Source organism: Trachypithecus francoisi, unplaced genomic scaffold, assembly GCF_009764315.1.
Source record: "Trachypithecus francoisi isolate TF-2019V2 unplaced genomic scaffold, Tfra_2.0 Lachesis_group17, whole genome shotgun sequence".
In the NCBI taxonomy this organism is placed as follows: domain Eukaryota; kingdom Metazoa; phylum Chordata; class Mammalia; order Primates; family Cercopithecidae; genus Trachypithecus; species Trachypithecus francoisi.
In genome coordinates, this window is record NW_022681462.1 from 47,148,718 (window position 1) to 47,175,559 (window position 26,842).

Consider the following 26,842-nt stretch of genomic DNA (forward strand, 5'->3'; position numbering starts at 1 on the left):
AGAGATAGGATTTTGCCATGTTGCCAGGTTAGTCTTGAACTTGTGAGCTCAGGCGATCTGCTCACCTCAGCCTCCCAAAGTGCTGAGATTACAGTCATGAGTCACCATGCTGTCCAGGACATGAACTATCAAGCCATGCAAAATCATGGAGAAACTTTAAACGTATGTTGCAAGGTGAAAGAAGCCTGTCGGAAAAGGCTACACACTGTAAGATTCCAACCGTCTGACATTCTGGAAAAGGCAAAACTACAGAGGCAGTAAAATGATCAGTAGTTGGTGGGAATGGGAGGAGGAATAAATAGGTGGAGCACAGAGGATTTTTTTAATATATACATTAAGTTCTAGGGTACATGTGCACAATGTGCAGGTTTGTTATATATGTGTGCATGTGCCATGTTGGTGTGCTGCACCCATTAACTCGTTACTTACATTAGGTATATCTCCTAATGCTATCCCTCCCCTGACCCCACGACAGGCTCCCGGTGTGTGATGTTCCTCTTCCTGTGTCCAAGTGATCTCACTGTTCAATTCCCACCTATGAGTGAGAACATGCGGTGTTTGGTTTTCTGTCCTTGGGAGCACGGAGGATTTTTAGGGCAGTAAAACTATTTTGTATGATTCTGTGATGATAGACATAAGCCATTGTGCATTTGTCAAAAGCCCTACAAGTACAAAACATAAAGGCATAGCCCGGCCGGGCATGGTGGCTCACGCCTGTAATCCCAGCACTTTGGGAGGCTGAGGCGGGCAGATCACCTGAGGTCAGGAGTTCAAGACCAGCTTGGCTAACATGGCAAAACAACATCTCTGTAAAAATACAAAAAATAGCTGGGCATGGCGGTGTGTGCCTGTAATCCCAGCTACTCGGGAGGCTGAGGTGGGAGAATCACTTGGACCCATGAGGCAGAAATTGCAGTCAGCTGAGGTGGTGCCATTGCTCTCCAGCCTGGGTGACAGAGCTCGATTCTATCTCAAAAAAAAAAAAAAAAAGGTATAGCCCTCATTTAAATTATGGATTCAGTGAATAATAATGCATCATTATTAGTTAATCAGTTGTAACAAATGTACCACAGTAAAGAAAGCTAATGATAGAGGAAACTGGAAGAGGGGAGATAAGGAGAAAGTGGGAGAGGAAATACAGGAAACATATTTTCTGCTTGGTTTTTCTGTAAAACCAAGCTCTAAACATAGTCTATTCGTTTTTAAAAAGGTAATGAAATGTTTGAAAAAAAGGTAAAGATATTGAGAAAAAGTCATGGCTTCAGTAGTTGAGTAGTGAGCACAGCACATTTGATCGACAATTCTGAAATCTACATTAAACATACCTTAGCTTCTATTAAATTCCAGTAATTGTATAAAGAATTAGAACATATGAACTAATTTTCCAAAACCCTCATGTAAACATGTAGAAAGATCTAAAGAGATATCAAATCAAGCCACTGTTCTAGGTGGTGACACTGATTTGGAAAATGTTTATAAATGTGCCAGTCCAAAATTATAAAATGTCATTTTGACCTCTAAGCATGACAAGGTATTTGTGAAATCTTGCATAGACTCAAGTGCTGTTTCCATAAATATTCTTCAGCATTTTTTTTAATCATACACAACAGATGATGCTATGGTTTGGATGTTGGCCCTCAAACCTCATGTTAAAATTTAATACCCAGTGTTGGAGGTGGGGCCTAATGGGAGGTGTTTGGATCATGGGGGTGGCTCCCTCATGAGTAGATTAATGCCCTCCCTGGGGGGTGGGTGGTGAGTGAGTTCTTGCTCTGTTAGTTCCCATGAGAACTGGTTGTTAAAGGAGCCTGGCACCTCCTCCTCTTTCTCTTGCTTCCTCTCTCGCCATGCAGTCTCTGCAAACCGACTCCCCTTTGTCTTTCTTCATGAGTGGAGACAGCCGGAGGCCCTCGCCACATGCCCAATCTTTCAGCCAACAGAATTGTGAGCCAAATAAATCATTTTTTTTTATAAACTATCCAGTCTCAGGTATTCCTTTATAGCAACACAGATGGGCTAAGACAGATGATATCCATTCTTAGTAACATAGCACAAATAATATCGTTATATGCCTTTCTAATCCTTGATTTCTTTACATATGAAACATGATTCATATAGCACCATGATCTTCCCAATATTACTGAAAATTTATTAATAAAATACGAATTATCTTATCAGCATATGAGGTAATGAAAAATACCAACTTTAGCGGTTAAGTGAATCTAATAGGTACAAAAATGAATATTTTATTACACTAAGCGAGACCCCCAAATTTAGAAAATAGACATTTATGACGACAACATAATTATGACTAGACATAATCTAAATTCATTTTGAGGTATAAAATTAGTTTTCCTTCAAAATGATTCAAATCAATGACACTAAAAGAAATTTTTTAAAAAGTATGCCTGGTGTTCAAGGACTACTCTGCCCTATAAGATCATTAATAGGCCGGGCCCTATGGCTCACGCCTGTAATCCCAGCATTTTGGGAGGCTGAGGCAGGCGGATCACCTGAGGTCAGGAGTTTGAGACCAGCCTGGCCAACATGGTGAAATCCCATCTCTGCTAAAAATACAAAATTAGCCAGGTGTGATGGTGGGTGCCTATAATTCCAGCTACTTGGGGGACTGAGGCAGGAAAATCGATTGAAACTGGGAGATGGAGGTTGCAGTGAGCCGAGATCGTGCCATTGCACTCCAGCCTGGGCAAAAAGACTGAAACTCCATCTAAAAAAAAAAAAAGAGAGAGATTATTAACAATACTTACATGCTAAACTTTTGGTTCAGTAGTAATTTGAATTTACTGTTTAAGGTAAACTAATTTTTGTTCCTATCATTCTCAACCCAATTATTTCATATCAAGGTAAAATGCCATGGTCTTGCATTTCTATCAAACTACTTCTTACAGGGACCTAAAACTCCGTTAAACTTAAGTTGAAGGAAATTGTAGGAAAAAAAATATTAGGCTAAAGGAATTTTATATTTTTTAACATTTACACGTCTTTAAGAGGATCTGTCTCACAAATTCTTATCCTCTGAGTCTAGGGCAAATAAACAACACTAACCAACGTACTTTCAATGGACTAATTACAAGTTACCATTCCATGGAAAGCTAAACATCTGGGGTTTTCATTTTCTAGGTGTAAAAATTGCTTAGACTGCATTATCTTTAAAGGAGTATTTATATTGTAACCGCCAGTACTATTGCCTAACTCTTCAATTTTCTGTGCAACAGAGAATCAGACACAATTCAAATTCTGTATTCCCCATTTAAGACTAGCTTGCCGGGCGTGGTGGCTCACGCCTGTAATCCCAGCACTTTGGGAGGCCGAGGTGGGTGGATCACCTGAGGTCAGGAGTTCGAAACCAGCCTGGCCAACATGGCAAAACCCTATCTCTACTGAAAACACAAAAATTTGCTGGGCATGGTGGCATACACCTGTAATCCCAGCTACTTGGGAGGCTGAGGCAGGAGAATGGCTCGAACCCGGGAGGTTGCAGTGAGCCGAGATCGCGCCATGCACTCTGACCTGGACAGCAGGGCGAGACTCCATCTCAAATAAATAAGTAAATCAATAAAAGACTAGCTTAAAATCAACATGTATAAAAATGTATAAAAATGAATTTAGCCTTGGTAACAGAGAGGAAACCATATGCTGCCTGAAATATCCCTTCAATTCAGCATTTATGAAACCTTTAGCACTTTATTCATGTGTCTATGAATTTCATTATGACTTCTCTTTATTACACAACTCAGATTATTTATTCCAAAGAAGTATAGAAACCTAACTTTGGAACGAACCCTCAGCTGAGTTTCTTTCAGTGGAGAGCAGAGAGAGATATATTTGGTATGACCAGCGCGTTCAGAGCAACTGAATCGAACCTCCACGGTGAAGAGAAACACTGATACTCTTGCCAGCTAATGTGTGCGGCTTCATCAGAGGATAAGTGTGTCTTTAGTGTCAGCTGAATCAGGGAAGATCACTTTGTTAAAGTTATCAAGTATTCACAAGAAATGCTTTCCAGTGATGGTAAAAGGCATCTTTGTTGTCCTGAAAAGCCTCTAAAATGCTCTCTATATAAAACAATAAACCTATGGACAAATAGATGAGTAGAAGCACCCTTTAAGAACAGTTCCGGGGTGGGCGCAGTGTAATCCTAGCACTTTGGGAGGCCAAGGCGGGTGGATCACCAGAGGTCAGGAGTTCGAGACCAGTCTGGCCTCGTCAGGCTTGGCAAAACATGGTGAAACCCCATCTCTACCAAAAATACAAAAAATTAGCTGGGCGTGGTGGTGAGCACCTGTAATCCCAGCTACTTGTGAGACTGAGGCAGGAGAATTGCTTGAACACAGGAGATAGAGGTTACAGTGAGCCGAGATTGCGCCACTACACTCTAGACTGGGTGACAGAGTGAGACTCCATCTCAAAAAAAAAAAAAAGAACAGTTCTAATAGGTGCAAGATTGGAAAGCTCGAGAAATTATTACAAGTATTATTTAATATGGTACAATTATTTTAAAGAAATAATTGTAATTATAATAGTAATAGATGATAATACTAATAAATGTTAGGGTTGACTGGAACTTGAATTGATTTTTAACTACTGACAAGGTCACATAATGTGATATGTTTGCTTCGTTGAATATGTATTTCTTCCCTTATCCACAATAAAACCTATTTCATAGCATGTCACACCATTTGTTAGCTTATCTCCAGAAAAAACTGTGATGTCATACAAGAGTCCCTTTAAAACCTATTTGGATAATAATGAGTATTACAGTCATTCAAAACTTAATTAAAATGAAAAACTGAAATATATCAAGAGATTTTCTCAATGTCAGCTCACTTCTTTTTTTGTTGTTGTTTTTTTTGAGACAGAGTCTCACGCTGTCACCCAGGTGGGAGTGCAGTGGTGTGATCTCAGCTCACTGCAAGCTCCGCCTCCCAGGTTCATGCCATTTTCCTGCCTCAACCTCCCAAGTAGCTTGGACTACAGGTGCCCACCACCACACCTGGCTAATTTTTTGTATTTTTAGTGGAGACGGTTACCTTGTTAGCCAAGATGATCTTGATCTCCTGACCTTGTGTTTCTCCCACCTCGGCCTCCCAACGTGCTGGGCTGCCAGCTCACTTCTAAAGCATTTTATAGATTTGTTTATGAATTGTGAATTTTCAGGATAAGAGATGTTTGAGTGTGTTTAAATCATATATAGCCAGAAATACACAATTCTCTAAAGTACATCGCAGGCTGGCAGTGTTGAAGACATTCTAAGTTAACATTGTGACAACATGAAAGGCTGCTGTGAACTAATTCTGGTCATAGCACAAGAGTAGTGCATACAAGCACAACCCATAGGAGACTGTGTGGGTAAATGATACTTTTGCTGAGTTCACAGAAAATAGGGGAAACATCTAGATGTTCTGGGTTATCTAATGGTTGAAACAGCAGCAGGGGGCTTTGTAACATCCAAGCTTAACATATCCGGGCCTGAGATTCCTCACAACTGAATGAGGTTGAACTAAATGACTGGTTGATTCTCACCTAGCTATACTGCCCTTCGCTCTTGTCCTCATGAGGCTATTGCAAAAATTTGATAAGGTCAAGGACTTTGCATGGTAGTTGTCATCTATTTAGTGCTGAACAGGTAACAGGAATTACTACTATAATTATTAACCCTGTTTATAAAACCAAATTAATCTACCTTAGGTGTCAGTCAGGTCCCTGCACTAGGGCTGTTTAGGAACAGGCACTGCAGCAAGTGCCAGCAGCCACTAGCCATGGCCACGCTAGAAGAGCTGACACAGAAACATCTCTCCTCTGCCCATTGATCTTCCTCCAGGGCACTCTCTCGGCAGAGCATAATGGGAAGCCTGGAACATGCAGTGAGCACACACTAGGCCCAGCAGTGTTCAGAGCAGAGTGCAAAGATGAAGATGGAGGCTGACACTGCTATTGAGTAGCCAGGGAAGAAAGTAACCCTTGATGAGGGTGTGATTGATACCTTGTTTCTACTAATCCTGGTGGCCTTCCTTTTGAACGTTATTTATACCTTCACTTCCTCTTCTTTTTTTTTTCTTCTTTTCGCGATGGAGTCTTACTCTATCAACGAGGCTGGAGTGCAGCGGTGCGATCTCGGCTCACTGCAACCTCTGCCTCCTGGATTCAAGTGATTCTCCTACCTCAGTCTCCCAAGTAGCTGGGATTACAGGTGCCCACCACCATGCCCGGCTAGTTTTTGAATTTTCAGTAGAGATGGGGTTTCACCATCTTGGCCAGGCTGGTCTCAAACTCCTGACCTCAGATGATCCACCTGCCTCAGCCTCCCAAAGTGCTGCGATTACTGCGCCTGGCCAATATACCATCGCTTCTTGTTCTCTGCTCCTCCTGCCAGAGATCCCCACTATTTCCTATGGAAATCTTTCCCTCCCCAGCATCCTTGCCTTTGCTATTTCCTGAGGGATGCCCCTGCCCAAGATGTATGAGTCCAAATCCTATATGGCATCTTTTCAAATTCAGCTCACGTAGGTCCTGCTCTGCAAAGCTTTCTCTCTCTCACTGTTCTCATCTGCAAGCAGAAGTATGCTAGTTAAAAGAAAAGAAAAGAAAAGAAAAAATCCCTGGTATGTAGCAACTGTGTATTTCCAGGGTGCAAATAATCCCAGAGGAACAGTTGCTGTCAGCTCTTGTGAGCCTGTCAGCTGGTCCTGGCATGGCAAACCACAGTCCATGACCTGGAAGCATACCTTCCTGTTGTGAAATTCCTTAGCCATTCATGCGACCCCCGACCCAGCGAGCTCTCACCACATTTTGCTATGCGTGATAGTCATTTCTTTGCAAGTCTGTACTCAACTCCAGAAAAGCATCCTCACATAGGGAAATTCATGGCTTAAAATTCCAGGCCTACACTCCCAGCTCTGTGACTGGTAACCCTGTTACTTGCCAAGCCAAGTAGCTGGTAACCCTGCCACCTACCAAGTGTTGGGACACTCATCAAATGTTCAGAGCCTCAGTTTCCTCATCTATTAATGACAGCAGCAATGTAAATCAGTACAGCCATTAAGGAAGATAGTATAGAGGTTCCTGAAAAAATTAAACATACAACTACCTTATCATCCAGCAATTCCACTTCTGGGTATGTGCCCAAAAGAATCTATGGTGGGGTCTTAAAGAGATATTTGTACACCTGTGTTCACAGCAGCATTATTCACAATACCCAAAAGGTGGAAGCAAATTAGTTTTAGCTCTTCCACCATCTATACATTTATTAAAAACATCATACGACATGTCATAAATATATACAATTTTTGTTGATTTAAAAATTAATTTTAGGCCGGGCGCGGTGGCTCAAGCCTGTAATCCCATCACTTTGGGAGGCCGAGATGGGCGGATCACGAGGTCAGGAGATCGAGACCATCCTGGCTAACATGGTGAAACCCCGTCTCTACTAAAAAAATACAAAAACTAGCTGGGCGCAGTGGCGGGCGCCTGTAGTCCCAGCTACTCAGGAGGCTGAGGCAGGAGAATGGCGTGAATCCCGGGAGGCGAAGCTTGCAGTGAGTGGATATCACGCCACTGCACTCCAGCACTCCAGCCTGGGTGACAGCGTGAGACTCCGTCTCAAAAAAAAAAAAAAAAAAATAATTTTAAAAAGTTGTTTTTTTAAAGAGCAGCAACAATGGCAACCCTGCCCCACAGGACTGTTACAATAATTAAAAAAAAAAAACGAGTGTACTAGTAGTTTTCACACTGCTATAAAGCACTGATGGAGCCTACCTAACTAATAAATGAAAGAGGTTTAATGAACTCACAGTTCCGCATGGCTGGGGAGGCCTTAGGAAACTTACAAGCATGGCAGAAGGTGAAGAGGAAAGAAGGACCTTCTTCACTTGGCGGCAGGGGAGAGGAGAGAAATGCCGTGAAGGGGAAACTTCCAAACACTTTTAAAACCGGCAGGGTGTGGTGGCTTACGCCTGTAATCCCAGCACTTTGGGAGGCCGAGGTGGGTGGATGACCTGAGGTCAGGAGTTCAAGACCAGCCTGACCAACATGGTGAAACTCCATCTCTACTAAAAATACAAAAATTAGCTGGGCATGGTGGCAGGTGACTGTAATCTCAGTTACTCAGGAGACTGAGGCAGGAGAATCACTTGAACCCAGGAGGCGGAGGTTGCAGTGAGTTGAGATTGTGCTATTGCACTCCAGCCTGGGCAACAGAGTGAGATTCTGTCTCAAAAAAAAAAAAAAAAAAATGCCATCGGCTCTCATGAGAACCCCCTATTACGAGAACAGCATAGGGAAAAACCACCCCCATGATCCAATCACCTCTCACCAGGTCCTTCCCTTGACATGTGGGGATTACAATTTGAGATGAGATTTGGGTGGGGACATAGAGCCAAACCATATCAATGAGGTAACAATGCAAGTGCATTGCATAACAGTCCCTGGCACATTGCAGAGGTTTAATAAATGTTAATTTTCTCCACTCCTCAGGCTTTGAACACTCTAGAAGCCATATTACAATTCATTTTTTAATTACCCTAAGTATCAAAAACACTACCTTGTAACTTGTAATTGTTCAAAACTACGCAATCGCTCAAAAATATTGTTGTTAACCTATCCACTGGAAATATGAGAGGGTTGACAGCGAGGGGAGGGGGCAGGGAGGGATGAGCCCAGAACCCACTGGGGAAGTGGGGATGGGTTGGGAAGAGACAAGGGAGGCAAGAAGCACAGGGAAATGGTGCTACTTACGCCCAAGATCCCCGGAGCTTACAGGGCCTCTTTGGCATCCCCCTCCCTCAGGCCTTCTTACCTCCACTGGGTGCACACTTACTATTGCTTACTCTTTAATTCTGGCTGCGGCTGAGCTGGACACCAGCGTCCTGGAACACCAACCGCCTTCTGGGTGGCAATAATGACAGCAGCAGCTATTCCAACTGCAGCTGCTAATGGTATTTCCATATACTTAATCCCACGGGGCAGAAGTTGGCAATAGCATCCAGCAGCAGAAAAAAATGCTAACTGGGAATGCTGGGCTTAAGGAGTTTAATACGAAAATGGCAAATACCCCATAATTTCTTACCTTTTTCATCTAATAGAATACCTATCAACTAAACCTTACCTAAAACCTAAAATGCTTGAAATCTGCCCAGAAGCTTCAGTCTGATTTTGCCCATAGGTCAAGTGCTAATGAACTGTTCTTTTCTTCCATTTCTGCTCCTCATGTTTAATCTAAAAACCACGGAGTCATGGAACGGAAAAGGCCTAGAGCTCCACTTGCTCTAATTACTTCTCTTTTCAAAAACCATAGATCTAAGGCAAACCCAAAAAGTCAGCCACGAGGAAATGCAGACTTACAGACAAAATCGATTTGTTCCAAATTGGTGTGCTATGGGGGCCTGGCCCCTCTGGAAACCCAGGGCGCAGGCTCCCATGCCAGGTGTTTTGTCACTTGGCAGCCTCCTCGGACACGTCAGAGTCAGGGAGCTGGGCTTCTGGAAAGAAGTCCATTCCATCTACGGACAGCATGCACAGCAGGGGCGATCAGCCTTAGCAAACCGCTCAGCCTGTTTCCTCCTAGTCAGGGATTCTCAACAGGTTTAGGGGCTGGGTAGGATGGAGGGAGGTTTTATCAGAATCACGGCATTTGCACTATATAGTTTGAAAGATGTAACATAAAACTGCTGCGTTAGTACCAGCTGCCATATTTCTTTTTCTTGGAGGTGTCTAAGAAATCTAAAGGAGGGTGTTCTATTGAGTTGAGCAAAATGGCCTGAGGTTCCAAGAAGTAGAGCTGCTGCTGACTCGTTGCTTCGTATAGCTGAAGATGAGTTCTTGAAGCCTGCAGATCCCAAATCTGGCATCTCTCACGACGTGGCATCACACACATCTGTGTGTACCTGTCTTTTTCTCCTCCATGGGACCAGCTCTCAGCAGATCCAACGACAAGATTCTGATTGTCTGTGGATCTTCTGATACATCTCCTCGCTTGTAATCATCATTCAATAAATGCTCTCTAAACACAGGTACCTCCTATGCAATCAGTACAGCACTCATAAAACAGATCAACAAAAAGATTGAATGAAACACACATGACAACGTATTCATGGTTTTTCTCTAGGCAGAGACAGCGCAATTTCATCTTTTCCTCGTCTATCCTAAATTAATATACTTAGCACTGCTTTTTAAAATAATAATAAAAAACTTTATTTTTAAAAGAAAAGCACCCCAGTTGATCATAACCAAGGGAAAAAAAGACGCAGCCAGTTTTTACTTCGGCAAGGTTTAGGGGATTTATCATTTTCGCTGCCGATATTCTAACTTAAAAAACCCAACTAAACAGCCCAGAGAACGAGGTAACTTTCTGAGGCAGGCATTCAACAACTTCAAAAGCTCGGCCAAGTTTAGCAAATAAGTTTCGTTTCACGGCAACACCGGAACGCCCACCGCGTGCCCCCAGCCGGGCGGGGCTCGGAAACTGGCCACCGCGGTCGTGCCCTTGGGTTGGGGACGCACCTCAGCTAAACAAACCTAACAGCACTTCCCGGCCGGCGCCTGCGCGCTGTAGCTGGGGGAAAACAGACCGGAACGCGCATGCGCCGCGCCGCATCGCCCATGAGCCCTCCAGGCCACATTCTTCGAAAACCAAGACAAGAAAGGCGGCAACTGCGCCTGCGGGGAGAGAAGCCGGCGGGGCGGGGGCGGAGCCGGAGGAAGGGGGTGGAGGCGCGCGTGCGCGCTGATCCAGTCGGCAGGAAGCCCGGCGGGCGGGGGCGGGGTCGCGCGGCGGCAGGGGGCGGGGCTCTTGGGGCCGCTGCCGCCGCCGCTGCCGCCGCGCATTGTGCAGCAGGCGGGCCCCGCGCGGCAGGGCCCTGGACCCGCGCGGCTCCCGGGGATGGTGAGCAAGGCGCTGCTGCGCCTCGTGTCTGCCGTCAACCGCAGGAGGATGAAGCTGCTGCTGGGCATCGCCTTGCTGGCCTACGTCGCCTGTGAGTGCGCGCCCGCGGCTAGCTGGGGAGCCCCATTCATTCCCTGGCTCCGCGGTGGGCCGGGCGGCGGTGGTGCGGGGCCCCAAGGCGGCCCTGCAGCCCCGCGTTGCTCTCCGCCCCGGGCGGGACCGGCGCTTTCTGCTCCCACCCCTTTCCACTCTTGCAGCAAAGCGGGCCAACTTGGGCGCACACCCCCGACAGCTTAGGCCCGGGCGCGGACCCCGGACGGAGGGGCCCTTAGCCGTCCTCGGGCGGCCCCCGGTCCCTGCCTCCTGTCCAGGGAACTCGGCGGCGGCGCTGTCGTCCACGTCGCGCTGGGAGCCACCGAGAATTCCGGCCGGCGACTCCGTAGCGTGCCGCGTGGGGATACCCTTGGGGACATCCGCGGTCGCGCCGCGGTGTTGGTTAAGTCGGATAAAAATACTGTGGCCGTTGGCAGAGCCCCCGCTCCGACTGTTTGCTCCTCAGGAAAATTACTCAGCGTTTAACTCTTGGGGAGCCAAGTGTGGGCGGCCCCCCGGGCCGCTGCCGTGCCCAGGTGTCGGGGCGCACAGGCACCCTCATTGTAGATTTTCCCCCGGGGCTCGGCGGCAGGGCCCAGCGGGCAGGCAGTTCGGTGCCGGGCGGGGCGTGCCTGCAGCTTCGCCGTGCGCGGGTCTAGTTTCTGTCATCACTGACAGCGTGCTGCCTGGAGACGGGGCAGGAGGGGCACTTCGCAGGCAGGTGGTGGGCCCTCTGCTTATTAGGAAAGTCAGAAACCGTCCTTTTTAAGATCTGTTCGTTGGGCATATGTTTTAATTGCTGTTATTAATACGTCATCAAGTACCAAAATTGGACTGGAAATAGCTCCCAGTGTGAGCTGCGATTGAATGCTAGCCACCGAGACACACTGAAATGAAATCACCTGCTAACCTGTTGAGTTATCAAGATCTGATTCCCGAGGTTAGTGGAGACTTCACGTGTCTCAAGTGACTTCAGTTGAGCTCTAAGAAGGCAAGAATGAGTAGATCCAGCCTGTTTGCTAGAGCCCAGCTGTTCAGCAGGTGGAGCTGGAAAACCCCAGCAGGACTCCAGGTTGCTAGGGGAGGTTTCAGGCCTCGGATGGGTGTTAGATGTGAGTAGTTTTGCAAGGGAGGAAGAACTACTCTGAAGTGTGTGTGGTCAATCTTGAGTAAGAAAGCTGAGACCCAAGAGGAAAGACCATTTAAAGTTGAATAACTATTTATTATGGCAATAATACTACCTACATTTGTTGAGTGCTTAACTGTGTATGTGAGTCTTGATTCTTAGTGCCATTGTCTGAATCATTCAGCAATCCTGGGAAATCGGTGCTATAATGATTCCTATTTTAGAGGTGAGGAAGTTAAGGCCAAGAGAGATTAGGAAATTTATGGATGATCACACAGCAAGAGAAGGAAGACCAAAATTTGAACCCAGAAAGGTCTAGGAGCAGGATCTAGAACCCAGGTCTTCCAACAGCAGTTTCAATTTTATTTTGGGGGTATTCTGAAGTTGCCGCAAGGGTTTAGAATGAATAAACTAGGGGAGTTATGGAATCATGGAAAGTTTTTTTTTTTTTTTTTTTTTGAGACGGAGTCTCGCTCTGTCGCCCAGGTTGGAGAGCAGTGGGGTGATCCCGGCTCACTGCAAGTTCCACCTCCCGGGTTCACGCCATTCTCCTGCCTCAGCCTCCCAAGTAGCTGGGACTACAGGCGCCCGCCACCACACCCGGCTAATTTTTTGTATTTTTAGTAGAGACGGGGTTTCACCATGTTAGCCAGGATGGGCGCGATCTCCTAACCTCGTGATCTGCCCGCCTCAGCCTCCCAAAGTGCTGGGATTACAGGCATGAGCCACTGTGCCTGGCCGGAAAGTTTTTTTTAACCTGTTATTCATCTAAGCAGGAAATCTTACCAAGTCCTTACTGTTGTCGCTGAACTTCGCACCAGGAGACACCATGGGGTGCTAAAACACCGGGTCTGTGCTGTGATGGTACAGACCATATACCACATAGTCTAGCACATTGGTTCTCAGACTTAAGCATGCATCAGAATCACTAGGGGGTTTTTTAAAAACACAGACTGCTTGTCTCCCTCCTCAAGATTCTGATTCAGTTGGTCTGGGATGTGGCCTGAGAATCTGCATCACTAATAGGTGGTTCTGTATGCTGTTGCTGTGGCCTGACCCCACTTTGAGACCCACTGGCTAAGATGGTGAGGTGGGCATGAATTGGAAATGAAGGTTAAATTACAAACTGGTGTGAGGGAAAGGAATGAGTGAGAACTGTGGCAGGAACTCCTGAGTGAGAGCAATCAGGTATGTTTGTTTTCTTGAGGAATCAAAAAGTGAGCTGAGAATGGAAGGCTTATGTAGGAGTTAACAGGAAAGTCATAGGAGAGAGCGAGTTCTAGGAGGAGCAGTGTGTGCAGAGGTCCTGCGGCAGCCAAGAGTAGGCAGTATTCTAGGAATGCAAAGAAGGATGGTATTGTTGGAGTGTGAAAACAAAATTACAGTCATGAGTCTGCCCAGGCAGACGGGCCAGAGCAGGCAGGCAGGCAGGCAGGCCTGGGGTGCAGCCCACGACATGGGTGATTTTAGTTATGAGGGCTTTAAAACAGGGTGGAGGCAGTGTTAATAAGGAGCAGGTAGGCTAAGTCTGAGCCACTCTGCAGGGAAATATGTTACAGGGCTTGTGATTGATAACACCCAAGGACGCTGAAAATGTAGTCCCTCAACCGTAATGTCGGTGTTTTCTAATCTCTGCTTTTCCTGATTAATAATCTTGTCCTCCCTGTTACAAGTAAACTCTCACCACTGTTTGAAAAAACTGTCCGTACTTCCCAATTATATACACCCTCACTGTGAGCCAGTCTCCGTTGCAGAAATGCCCTCCCTGTTTCGGGAACAGAACTCAAGTTCCGTTAGCCTTTCTCCTTCTGCTCCTTACATCTTTCCCAAAGCCTTTGTTACTTACTCTGGCCCTGAGTCTCCTCCTTGATACCACATAACTCTTCTTCATGTCTTGGGGTTGACCACCTGCCAACTTGCGTTGTTCTTGAGTTCTTTCCCGTTCATATGTTGGCTTTTTCCTCAAGGAAATCCCGATTCTGAGGACAGGGATTGTGTCTTGTGTGTTTCAGCCCTTGTAGCATTTATAGCAGTGCTAATGGCTCATTGAAAGAACTCAATTTCTACCCTTTGTGCTGAATCAAAAATGAGGCCAACCTATCTCCTGGGCAGACTCTGCTTGAATAAACTTAAACGTATTATTTTTTTAACATGCATATAGTGTAAAAAGTTAAGTAGCCTCTGCGGGGCCAAACAGTATCCCCTGCCACCATTTCCCTCTCCCCAGAAATAGGCACTTTACTTTTTTTTTTTTTTTTTTTTTTTGATACAGAGTTTTGCTTTTGTTGCCCAGGCTGAATCGCAATGGTGTGATTTCGGCTCACTGCAACCTTGGCCTCCCGGGTTCAAGTGATTCTCCTGCCTCAGCCTCCTGAGTATCTGGGATTACAGGCATGCGTGCGCCACCATACCTGGTTAATTTTGTATTTTCCGTGGTGGTCAGGATGGTCTCAAACGCCTGACCTCAGGTGATCCTCCGGCCTTGGCCTCCTGCAGGCATGAGCCACCACACCCAGCCCCTAGGCACTTAATTTCTTGTAGCTGATTATTTTGGTATTTGTCTTTGTGCCACTGAATCACCTGGCTTCCTGATTTTTCAGTTGTAGATATTACCTAGTGACTTTGTTCTTTGGGAGATGATTTTTTTCTTCTCTTTGCCCCCATGCATGCTCTCTACCCTCCTATATAGATGTGGTATAATCTCACGGAGATCAACATGCAGTGTTTACAAGTGTGACTATGTAAATGCTGTTCTAGTGAGTCATGTACGTTACTTTTTGTTTTCTCCAGCGAATAATTGGCCGGTGTTCTAATTTGCTTGCTTTCTATGTAGTATGACAGATCCAACTGCAAACTCTTTGCCAGTTGTCACGTCTTCCCCCACGATGTTCACGGGCATCAGGATGCCCCTCTGTCAGCACCCCTTCCTGAAGAAGGGCCCCGGAGCCTTCTACTGAAACTTGTGTATGCATCTGGAGATCAGCTGCCAGCCTCACCACCTGCACCCACATCAGCCTGGACCTGCCCACCGCAGGGCTTCTGTTTCCTGACTCTCTCTTGTTTCACTCCCTGCTTTGGATGTGATGGGAGGTGAATTTTGAGACTATCCATAAGTATGTTTTCTGCCTTCATATCTGATAGATTGATAATATAGAATTATACAAAAAAATTTTTCCTTTAGAATTTTTGAAGCATCAATCTAATCCTTTTTGGCCTCCAGTATTGTTGAAGAGTTTCAAGTCAGTCCTTCTCTTGCTGAAGATTGTAGCGTCTTCCTTTCATCCCTGGTTGTCAGTGTTCACCACACATGTCCAGCCGCCTGCCCCCCAGGCTCTTGGTAGGATTGCCCTCCCTTCCTCACTCCCTGAGCTTGATGGCCTCGCATGGTTGCTGCGCCAGTGGCCTGCCCGGGAGCTGAGCGCAAGTGCTACTTCCACTTCTGGGCCTGCACTTAGCTGCGAGTGTAAGTTGCTGCCAGAGTTTTCCCTCCCTTTAGTTTGGTTCTGAACTCAGCTTGACAGTGATGATACTCAGCTTGCAGAACCCCATCCTATCCATGCTATGACCCTGTTCGATTGAAATAAACTTGAAGAATAAATCTTTGTTGTTTTAGGCCTCTGAGGGCTTTTGGGCTACTCATTGCTGCAGCTTAACAATGCCTGCCCTGACTGATACATCCGTGGTGTTCTGAGATACACAGTGCCTTGGTGTATTTTATCCAGCATGTTGGGGATTTTTGTGCCCTGGCAATCCAGAAACACTTGTTCTTTAGTTCTGGGAATTTTCTTGAATTATTCTGTGGTGATTTTCTCCCCTCCCATTTTCTATTTTATCTCTTTCTGGAACTACTACTATTCTGATAAAGGATTGCCAGACCAATCCTCTTATTTCGTATTTTCTACCATTTTAAGGTTGTTGCATTTTTGGGAAGCCTCCTCGTTTTCGTATTTAGACTCTTCTAGTGATTTTTTTACATTTTATTTTTGCTATACTTTTTTCACGTATAAGAGTTCTTGGCTCAAGCCTGTAATCCCAGCGCTTTGGGAGGCCGAGACGGGCGGATCACGAGGTCAGGAGATCGAGACCATCCTGGCTAACACGGTGAAACCCCGTCTCTACTAAAAAAAAAAAAATACAAAAAAATTAGCCGGGCGAGGTGGCGGGCGCCTGTAGTCCCAGCTGCTCGGGAGGCTGAGACAGGAGAATGGCGTAAACCCGGGAGACGGAGCTTGCAGTGAGCTGAGATCCGGCCACAGCACTCCAGCCTGGGCGGTGGAGCGAGACTCCGTCTCAAAAAAAAAAAAAAAAAAAAAAAGAGTTCTTTTTTGTTCTGTCAACTTTTTTTAAAAACTAAAACATGGTCTTCATTTCATGGTATATTCTCTTGATTTTTAAAAATGTTGTTTTCTTTTCTCGTTGCTGAAGGATCTCTTTCCTCTAGGCTGCCTTCCCGTTTCTGTGTGAGGCTCTGCTCAGATGGCCTGCCCATGTTTAATAGTGGGGGACTCGGCGGGGATGAGCAATGCCTGCTGTGAGCTGAACCTTTCCTTGTTGGGGCCTTCTGATCTCAGTGCTGTGGGTCGGTCCTCCCAGGCTGTTGTCACAAGACTCTGTCTGGTCCCTGCAGGAAGGGGAGGCTTGGCTGCCTGCATCCTGGAGCCCAGTGAGCGAGGGCTGCAGCCTAATCAGTAACCTGATTGTCCCTGGGGGATCTGGGGTCTCCTGTCAGAGACCCTGATTCCACCCTCTTGAGAGGTGGAGCCACCTGTCTTCTCCCAGAGTGGGACAGGAGCTGAAAGTTGTCCTGCTTCTTAGATATCTTTGAAAATCAGACTTCCTGTCTCTGCTGCCTCCACACCCATTGCAGATGCACCAGGCCTGGCCAATTCTTGACCCTGTCTAGGTATAAATGGGCCGTTCCACTGTCCACCCCTGTCCGTGTTCTCTCCATGTCCCCACATTCACCCATCTTCTTTATCCCATCCAGCAGAATTTTGGTGCCAGTTCTCCCTTCCCCTTCTCCTTGTCCACGTGGATTGATTCCTCAAACAACAAGAACAAAAAAGAAATCAGGGAGGAGGGATATGGAGAGAGGGGCCGGGAGGAAAATAGATTGCCTATATTCAAGAAAAGAAAATAAAGACAAAAGACATTTTCTGATATTTTAGTGGGGTTTAGGAGCCATTATCTTCTCACCTTTAGCCTTTGAAAATTAGAGTTGAGGCCGGGCGCGGTGGCTCATGCCTGTAATCCCAGCATTTTGGGAGGCCAAGGCAGGTGGATCACCTGAGGTCAGGAGTTTGAGACCAGCCTGGCCAACATGGTGAAACCTGTCTCTACTAAAAATACAAAAAATTAGCTGGGTGTGGTGGCGGGCACCTATAATCCCAGCTACTCAGGAGGCTGAGGCAGGAGAATCTGGTGAACCTGAAGGCGGAAGTTGCAGTGGGCCAAGATTGTGTTGTTGCACTCCAGCCTGGACAACAAAAGCAAAACTCCATCTCAAAAGAAAAAAAAAAAAAGGAAATTAGAGTTGTGACATCTAGTAACGTTTATGTAATTTTTGGTGTATCATGAATTTTGTTGTAGTGACGTTTTAGTTGTGGTACCTTTCTTTCCTGCCGGTGTTGCTTAACAAGAAAAGAGATAAAACCTGAAAACCATGTGAAAGAGTGTTTTATGTGTCTTTGTTTCATGTTTATGGTAACAGGCTTCAAAATTCTCTGAGGTTGGGACTTTGGTTACAGTACAGTTTTGCCCTTAATGTAATCAGCTCCTGCATGATTGGCAATTGCCCTCATAAATTCACTGGGGACACAATTGCTGGCCTCTGCCTTGGAGGATGTGCAGCAAGTTAGATATCACTGTGATGCCAGAGGACCGTAGGGGAGAGCAGATGGCTAAAATCCGACAACCTAGTACCAGTGGCATTCCCAGGCTGACCTGAGCATGGGATCAGCTTGGGCTTGTCAAATGCAGGCTCCTAGGATCCTCCTAGGCCTGTATGAGTCTGGGGGTTGGAGGCACAACCTGGAAATTGTGACTTTTCAACATTTTCCAAATTTCCATGCAGATTTTCTATCTTTTCTACTAAAGGAATATTTTAGTGAACACCCAAATACTCTCTGCCCAGATTCACCAGATGCCTACATTTTTTCCACATTTGTCTTTCTCTTACTCTTTTATATATATTTTATGTCTACTTTCTTTGTTGAAATATTTGAAAGGTGCAGACATAACAGTACTTCACCTTCAAGTACTTTACATATATCTCGTAAGAATAAAGATATTCATCTATATAATCTCATTACCATTATCACACCTTAAGAATTAACAAAATAATATCATCTAAGGTATAGTCTATATTTAAATTTCCTCCCATTGTACCGCAAATGACTTTGATAGCCTTTCTGAGATTTTTGTTTTTTGCTTCTGTTTTTTTGAGGCAGGGTTTCAATCTATTGCCCAGGCTGGAATGCAGTGGCACAATCTTAGCTCACTGCAGCCTCGAAATCCTGGGCTCAAGTGATCCTTCTGCCTCAGGCTCTTGAGTAGCTGGGACTGCAGGTGTGTGCCACCACACCCAGCTAATTAAAACAAATTTTTTTGTTTGGTTTAAAATCTAGGACCCAGTCGAGATTTACATGTTGCATTTGGTTTTATGTCTCTAAATTTAGCCATAATAGCCTGATTTTTTTGTTTGTTTGTTTCTCATGACATTTAGCTATATATGTGTGTGTGTATATGTACATATTTATATATATACGTGTGTGTGTGTGTGTGTGTGTATATATATATATATATATAAAGCCCAGAGCAGTTTTCCTATAAATGTCCCACATTCTGGATTTATCTGATTGTTTCCTTATGATTAAGTTCAGTTAAACATTTTTATAACAATGCTTGCTAATTGGTGGTGTTGGGAACATGTAGTGTCTGGGCTGGTTTGACAGTGTTCAGTGTGACTCCTGGAAGGAATGTCCTCTACGCTGCTTCATTTTGAAGGTACATTTTTGTAGTTTGCAATCTGTGGAGTGATTCTTGCAGCCTGTGCGAGTATCTTGTTCTCCAGCCAGTGCATTTCATGTCCATTGACGATCCTTGCCTGGACCAGGTTTTATGTTGGGGATTGCAATTAGTGGTTTTCTAATTGTGTAAATCTTTTAATGTTTGTTAACTGGTGTTGTTTTGAAAATAACTTTCCCTCCCTCTTTATTCTCTCACTGTATTAGTTTCCCATGGCTGCTGTAACAAATTACCCCAAATTAGGTGCCTTTGAAACAAGAGATATTTATTATTTCTCAGTCTGGCGGCCAGAAGTCTGAAATCAAGGTGTTGGCAGGGCTGAGCTCCCTCGAAAGGGATGCCCATAAGACCCGGGGCATTGAGTTGGCATTTCGCAGAGGGATACAATTTGGGCAGTGGAGTTGAAGGTGAAAGTGATGGAATGAGCAGAGGCTGGAGTGGCACAGTGCCAGGAGCAGGAGTCTCTGTGGCCCGTAAAGGCAGAATGTGTAAGTCTGACTAATTACATCCACAAAGACCTTTTTTCCAAGTGAGATAACAATCACAAATTCTAGGAATTGGGATGTGGATGTAGTTTAGGGGGGCACCGTTAAACTCATAGTGATCATTCTTTAATCACTGTGGATCGGTAGCTTCTTTTAGTCTTCGAGCACTTCCTTGATGTCTAGATGTTTCAGGCTCATCTTGTTCTTTTTCTGCCCCAAACCTGGAATCAGCCGTCTCTCCAAGGAGCCAGAATTGAGTGGAATCATTGGCCACTTGCTTGGTGTCTAGAGAGTGGGAGAATTGGTTGGTAGTATGGGAAAAGCACACACACGTGGTATCAGAAGTGTTCTGTAGGTAGAAACGGGGTTTAGGACTTGGGTGTCTTTATTTTCAACAATTTTCCCTTTTTCCACCATAGTTCCTAAGAAAATGGACAAGGTAAAGTGGTCAAGGTAAAGTGCTGAGTACCATGAGAGAAATGAGACCTGGGACTTGGAGAGAACGGGATGCCCATAAGACCTGGGGCATTGAGTTGGCATTTCGCAGAGGGATACAATTTGGGCAGTGGAGTTGAAGGTGAAAGTGATGGAATGAGCAGAGGCTGGAGTGGCACAGTGCCAGGAGCAGGAGTCTTTGTGGCCCATAAAGGCAGAACGTGGAAGTCTGACCTGACATAAACTTGATTTAATGAGATGAGTAAGCCTTCCATAAGAATTTGTGCAGCATGAGAGAGATTTGGATGAACATGCCTGAAGTGTTTAGACATTAGGGCAGGGCAAAGTATAATCAGTTTCGCATTTGGGGGTTGGCCAGTGTGGCCTGAAACGTGCTTTGTGGTGTGCCTCTCTCCTGTGCTGCCTACCTTTTGTAGATATGTGACTGGATTCTAGTCCTGGTATATGATGTGTATGGTACTTCTGTACAGGCCAGTGCTGTGATCTGAATGTTTATGTCCCCTGGAATTCATATGTTGGAACCTAATCCCTGAAGTGATGGCATGAAGAAGTGGGGTATCTGGGAGGTGATTAGGTCGGGGCAGAGCCCCCATGCAGGGGATTAGTGTCTTTGTAAAAGAGGCCCAAAGGAGTTCATTCCTCCCTTCCACCATGTGAGGATACAGCAGGAAGGCACCGTCTGTGAATCAGGAAGTGAGCCCTCACCACCAGTGCCTTGATCTTGGACTTCCCAGCCTTCAGAACTGTGAGAAGCAAATTCCTGTTTATTAGCCACCCACTGTGTAGTATATTTGTGGTAGCAGCCTGAACACGGACTAAGACAGCTGAGAAGTCAAGAACATGTGTGATGTGAAGTTGGAGAGCTTTCACAAATAGATGTTGAATAGGTGAGGCCAGTTACCAGATTCTTCGTGTGTACTGAACCCACATGAATGTCTACTGCAAATTTCTTTTCTTGCTTTTTGTCTTGCAAATATGACAGGTCCTAGGAATCACCTGAAGGGCAAATGTGGGGAGGAGTAATTCAGGGTCAGCCCTTTTCTTTTTCTTTTTATACATTTATTTTTTTCTGAGGTGGAGTCTCGCTTTGTTGCCCAGGTTGGAGTGCAGTGGTATGATTTTGGCTCACTGCAACCACTCCTCCTGGGTTCCAGCGTTTCTCCTGCCTGAGGCTCTGGAGTAGCTGGGATTACAAATATGGTCCACCACGCCCGGCTAATTTTTGTATTTCTAGTAGAGATGAGGTTTCACCATGTTGGCCAGGCTGGTCTCGAACTCCCGACCTCAGGTGATCCACCCACCTCGGCCTCCCAAAGTGCTGGGATTTCAGGCGTGAGCCACTGTGCCTGGCGGGATCATCCCTTTTCTGAATAAAGTCGTCTCACCCTGATTCAGCTCACCCTATCACGTGGTGCAAGCTTTCTAACCTTCTGTTTCATTTTTTTTTTCCACTTGTAAAATGAAGATACTCTGGTCTCTTTTGCCTTGCAGGTAAAAATAATTTGTTTTAAATACTGTGAGGAATTGAGGGAATTTCTCTAAAGAGATGGTAGCGTCAGCTGATGAGCCTCAAGGGAAAAAAGGTGTTGTACAGTAACCTGCAACATAGAGGGACTCTTTCCAGGCAGGAAGGGCAGTGACGGCCAGCAAGTGGGAACTTCTCCACTGAGGGGCCCGAGGGTTTCCTCATCGCCCTGCATTTAGAAGGGCCAAGAGTGAATTTGGAGTTAATCCATCAGTTTCTTTTTGGTTAAGCTTTTTAGAGTTGCTGTAACCAAAATAAGTAAGTGAAGTAAAGCAACAGCAGAAAACATTTGAACTTCAAAGCAGTCTTTTTCAGAGGGAGTCTGGATGTGCTAGAAAAGGAAAACAATTTTGTTAGGGTGGTGAGATCTTGGAATGTTATTCTTAGTATCTTTGAATATTTTTATAGCATTTTTAGAAATTGAAAGCAAAGCATGCTGGTTCTAAGTTAGAATTTGGTTGATGTATATACTGGGGTGACCTTGCTTTTTTTTTTTTTAAAAAAAAAAAAAAAAAAGACGTGAGCAGGCAGCTGGGTTTTTATCAGCAACAGAACATTGGTGATGTAGGATGGCTTGGTTGTAACCAAGGGAAAGAACCAAGTTGTTCTGACACTCATCAAGGGGCCTGGTGATGGCTCTGGTGGAAATGACCATTAGCTGTGAATAACGGGTCCTCATAAACAGGACTTCTTAGCAAAACCCATATACTGCCAAATCAGGATCTTTTTCTTTTTTTCCTTTAGGTTTCTTTTGCTGTTCTGTGGAATTTATTTCTGATTCCCTGCTTCCTTACCCCAATGCATCCTAATTATTTAAAAAATGGAATTTCTATCCTAGGTTCTTAATACAATGAGAGGACCCCACTACCCCAATGGAGACGCTCTCTGCCCTCCTTAGGCTTCACCTTAACTGCACTCCCCCCCCCAGCGCCACCCACCAGTGCACATGCTGAAATTCAGCCCTCACTTTGGGCAGGAGAAGCGGCACCCGACTATCCTGCAGTGAGGCGTGAAGAAGGGAGATGTTCTCTCCGTTTCATAGAGGGGGAACTGAGGCACAGAGAATGAGCCCAGAGCACTGACAACCCTCTGGGTTGGGACGCAGCTGCAGTGGCTGAGGGTCATGCCCGTGGGTGCCGTGGTTTCCTCCTAGATTCCCTCCCTCACCTTTCCCTCTCTGCCCCTTTTGAATACAAAATGAAAAGGCTCACTTAAAACCATTATTAAAATTTTTTAAATTCCCAATTGAAAATTACAAAATACAGGAGAAATGAGAAAACAAGGTGCTCAATGTGGAAAAGCTAGAGAATGAAGTGCAAAGAAGAGAAAAATCCCAAACCTCATAATTTCTGCATATTAAATTGCCTTCCCATCCAGAAACAGCGCCTAGCTTTTCTTTGCCAAGCATGTTCAAGCAGCGGCCCGCGGGCTGCATGTGGCCCAGGACAAATTCATAAACATTCTTAAAACATTATGAGTTTTTTGTTTTTGTTTTTTTTTGCTTTTTTTGCCCATCAGCTATTGTTAGTGTTACGTGGGGCCCAAGACAATTATTTTTCCAGTGTGGTCTGGGGAATCCAAAAGATTGGACATCCCTGCTTTAGACAGACCTGTCTTTTGACCGTCAGGAAAGTGTTGTAATTTCTTTCTTTTGCGAAGTGTATTTCCATCAAGTTTCTCTTTAGCTTTCTTTCTACATCAAGATCAAGTATCAAATATATTACTAACAAAACTTTTTAACAGTAAGCAATAAAGAGCTCTGAAATCATAATCCATCTTTAAAAAAATTATCCTTTGCCTTTTGTATGAATGCTTAAGTTGTATACATTTTTCCCATCTTGTTGTTAACGTTTCAAAAGTGCCCTACTTTCTGAAAGAAATAATAGAGCTTTACATGTTATGTCGGATTCTAGCATTAGCAGTCCTGGGTTTCTTAGATCATAGTAGTTCCGCCTAAAAGTTGTGGTGAGAAGTCTGAATTTCCTTTTACTTTTTCTTTCTAACTAGTATGGTGGTTTTGTTGTTGTTGTTGTTGTTGTTTTTTGGAGACGGAGTCTTACTCTGTAGCCCAAGCTGGAGTGCAGTGGCACCGTATCAGCTCACTGCAACCTGCCCTCCTGGGCTCAAGTGTTTCTGGTGCGTCAGTGTCCCAAGTAGCTGGGACTACAGGCGCGTGCCACCATGCCCGGCTAGTGTTTTGTATTTTAGTGGAGACAGGGTTTCACCATGTTGCCCAGGGTGGACTCAAACTCCTCCGCTCAGGCAGTGCTCCCGCCTGGACCTCCTAAAGTGCTGGAATTACAGGTTGTGAGCCACCATGCCCCACTTGCCCCAGCTTTCTTTGCCTTAGGCATTCTAAAAATAGTTTCATCCACGGTTATTCTCAAACCTAATCTGTGGTGCTGGCTGGAGCCTGCTGAGAAGGGAGCATGTGCTGGGAGCTGGGGCCAGTCAGCAGTTTTCAGAGAGGCGTCGGCATTCAATGGTGAGGTTCCAGAGCCCTGCCCTGAGCCAGGGACATGATTGGCGGGAGGAAGAAGAGTACAGGGCTGCTGCAGGATGTGCCTGTAAGGATGAGGGCCCTGATGCTTAGCCTCACTGGTGACGGGCATGGGAGGGGTGAAACCCCAGTGACCTCTCTGCTGCCCACCCTGTGGGATGCCCCCATGAGCTAGGAGGGATTCCCTCCCCTTGGTTTTCCTCTTTTTCTTTAATGAATCTGTTCATTCCATCCAAAACTAAGGAGATTCATTCATTTGGTAACCTTAGGGTAAGTATATTTCATTTTCCATTGTTATTGTTTGAGGTAAAATATTGTCACATTTCTGTAGGTGGAGCCTATGTCTCTTTAAGTAGAAAAAGGCAAAAGAAATAGCATGGCAACATTTTCTACCATGCCACACCAGGCATCATTGATATTTGCGAAGTTGGGAGGAGAGAAAGAAGGAGAATCCACTTCTTATCATTTGATATTTGTCTGTAGTAATTTGCAGGATCAAAGTCGGTTTTTGCCTTCTGGAGATCAGAAGTGGTCTGGAAATTTTCTATTTCTGCCCCCCTATTCTGCTCCCCAAATTTGATGCTATCTTCTGGTATTTCGGATGAAGAGATGTTTTGTGCTTGTTAAATGGTGACACTGGACTAGAACCTCAAGTGAAACGTGTGAGTGCAACATGTTTCCAAGTTGATTGGTGTCCTGCTTCCAGTGACGGAAAGTACTTGATTTTTTCAGGTGGAGATGTGCAGATAGTGTATCTTATTTCCAGCTCCAAGAATTAGTCACATAGTTGTTACTGAAGTATTTATTGCAGAGCTTTCTCTCTGTAGTATTTTTGCGGCCAAATCCTAAGGTGAGGTGGAGAACCTGGGAAGGTACTTGGTGGTTAAGGGTGGTTTATAATTTGGATAGTGAGATGCAAGGGTCATTGATATTTTACGTATATTTCTGGGGCTTAGTTTTAATTCATAATTTTAACAGTCAGTCTGGAAGTATATGGAATGCATTGCTCCCTTCCAGCTAATCCTGTTCACCTTCCCGTGGGTTAGAATGTCTTAAGTGCTTTTAAAATGTAAATGGTTTTATGCCCTTGATTTTTCTGTGCTTTGCTTTTTTACTTTGTATGTGGAGGAAATCTTTCTTTTTTGAGTCTCTCTCTGTCGCCTAGGCTGGAGTGCAGTGGTGTGATCTCGGTTCACTGCAACCTCTGCCTCCTGGATTCGAGTGATTCTCTTGCCTCAGCCTCCGGAGTAGCTGGGATTACAGGTGCACGCCACCATGCTTGGCTAATTTTGGTATTCTTTTAGTAGAGATGGGGTTTTACCATGTTGGCCAGGCTGGTCTGGAACTCCTGACCTTGTGATCTGCCCGCCTCAGCCTCCCAAAGTGCTGGGATTACAGGCATGAGCCATTGCGCCCAGCCATGGAGGAAATCTTTCAATGTAGAGATCTACCTCGTGAATCCATGGTTACACAGAACTCATTGGTAGATTTATGTCATAGTGCCTGTGCCTGATGCATGATGGAGCCACAGAGGGAGACTAGGCGCCCTTGGGATGAGGAGAGAGCCAGACACCAGTGACCGTGCAGGGCTTTGCTGCACAGAGCAAAGGTAACATGAAGCCCTGCTCCCAAGCTGTGCCCAGTCCAGCCCACGGGGACCTGGTCCTGAGCGAGCTTTATCAGCACAGCCCTGCCGTCCATTAGAAAAAAGGCCCATTAATGATCAGACACGGATTATTTCTTGGTCAGGAAGTACGAGTGTGATAGAAGCTGGAAGGCATTCTGTGGTTCAGGAAGGCTGGGGGGCACTGGGTGTGCTCAGAACTACCCTGCCCAGCTTGCCACAGGTGATGGAGGAGTGGACATAGGGCAGGGGCAAGGGGGCTGGGTGTGGGGGCCAGTGCCAGGCATCCACTAGGGGGTATTCTACTCCACGTGGAATATTGTAAAAGAGATTGTGGAGCTGCTATATATATACACCCACATACATATATACACACACAGACACATAGACACACACACGTATATATGCACACACATATATACATACACATACACCCACTTGTATATATTTACGCACACATATACACACACTTGTATACGTATACATACACATACTTGTATATATACACACACGTATGTATATACACACACATACATATATAGACACATACTTTTTGCCTCGTCCTTGTACATTTTTTATTTCTGTTATAATGAACTTAATATAGTGGTACATATACATATATGTGGGGTGCATGCTCAAGACTGATAATTGGAAGCAGGTGACCAGATTGTTCTGGAGAACTCGGAAATCTTGAGCAGGAAAAGGACAAAGACTTTTTGGACAAACCGTGTAAAGAAGGGAGAAGTGCCGCATGGGGATGGTATAGACAGAAGGGCCCGGAAGGAGGCGGCCTGGTGATGCAGTGGCCAGGGCCCCCACGCGGCGGGCACAGAGATGGGGGACACGTGGAAGAGCACGTTGTCAGCATCTGCCAACCACGATGGAAGAGCAGTGAAGAGGGAGGAGGGGCATCTAGAATTCAGTAGCGCCTGAGACGGAGGAGGTGCGTGCAGAGGAGTTCTTCTGGCATTTGACCCTGTTCTTTGTCTTACTAAAATGTGGAATGTCTTAAGAGGAACTGAGCAAGTGAGAACACGGGTGGGCACCCGGAGCAGAGGGTCTCGGATTTGGGCCACATCAGCATCACCTGGAGCCTTGCTAAGGCCA

General features: G+C 45.4%; 1 protein-coding gene across 2 annotated transcripts in view; it reads left to right on the top strand.

Moving 5' to 3' along the window:
• The first annotated feature begins 10,749 nt into the window (after positions 1-10,749).
• UXS1 (UDP-glucuronate decarboxylase 1) overlaps positions 10,750-26,842 on the top strand; it is a 95,167-nt gene continuing 79,074 nt past the window's right edge. The window contains exon 1 of one of the 2 annotated variants that reach the window (XM_033175554.1): positions 10,750-10,991. In XM_033175554.1, the coding sequence (XP_033031445.1) occupies positions 10,898-10,991 (94 nt within the window). In that variant the 5' untranslated portion in view covers positions 10,750-10,897. The remainder of the gene's footprint in view (positions 10,992-26,842) is intronic. The other variant, XM_033175553.1, reaches the window with a different exon arrangement.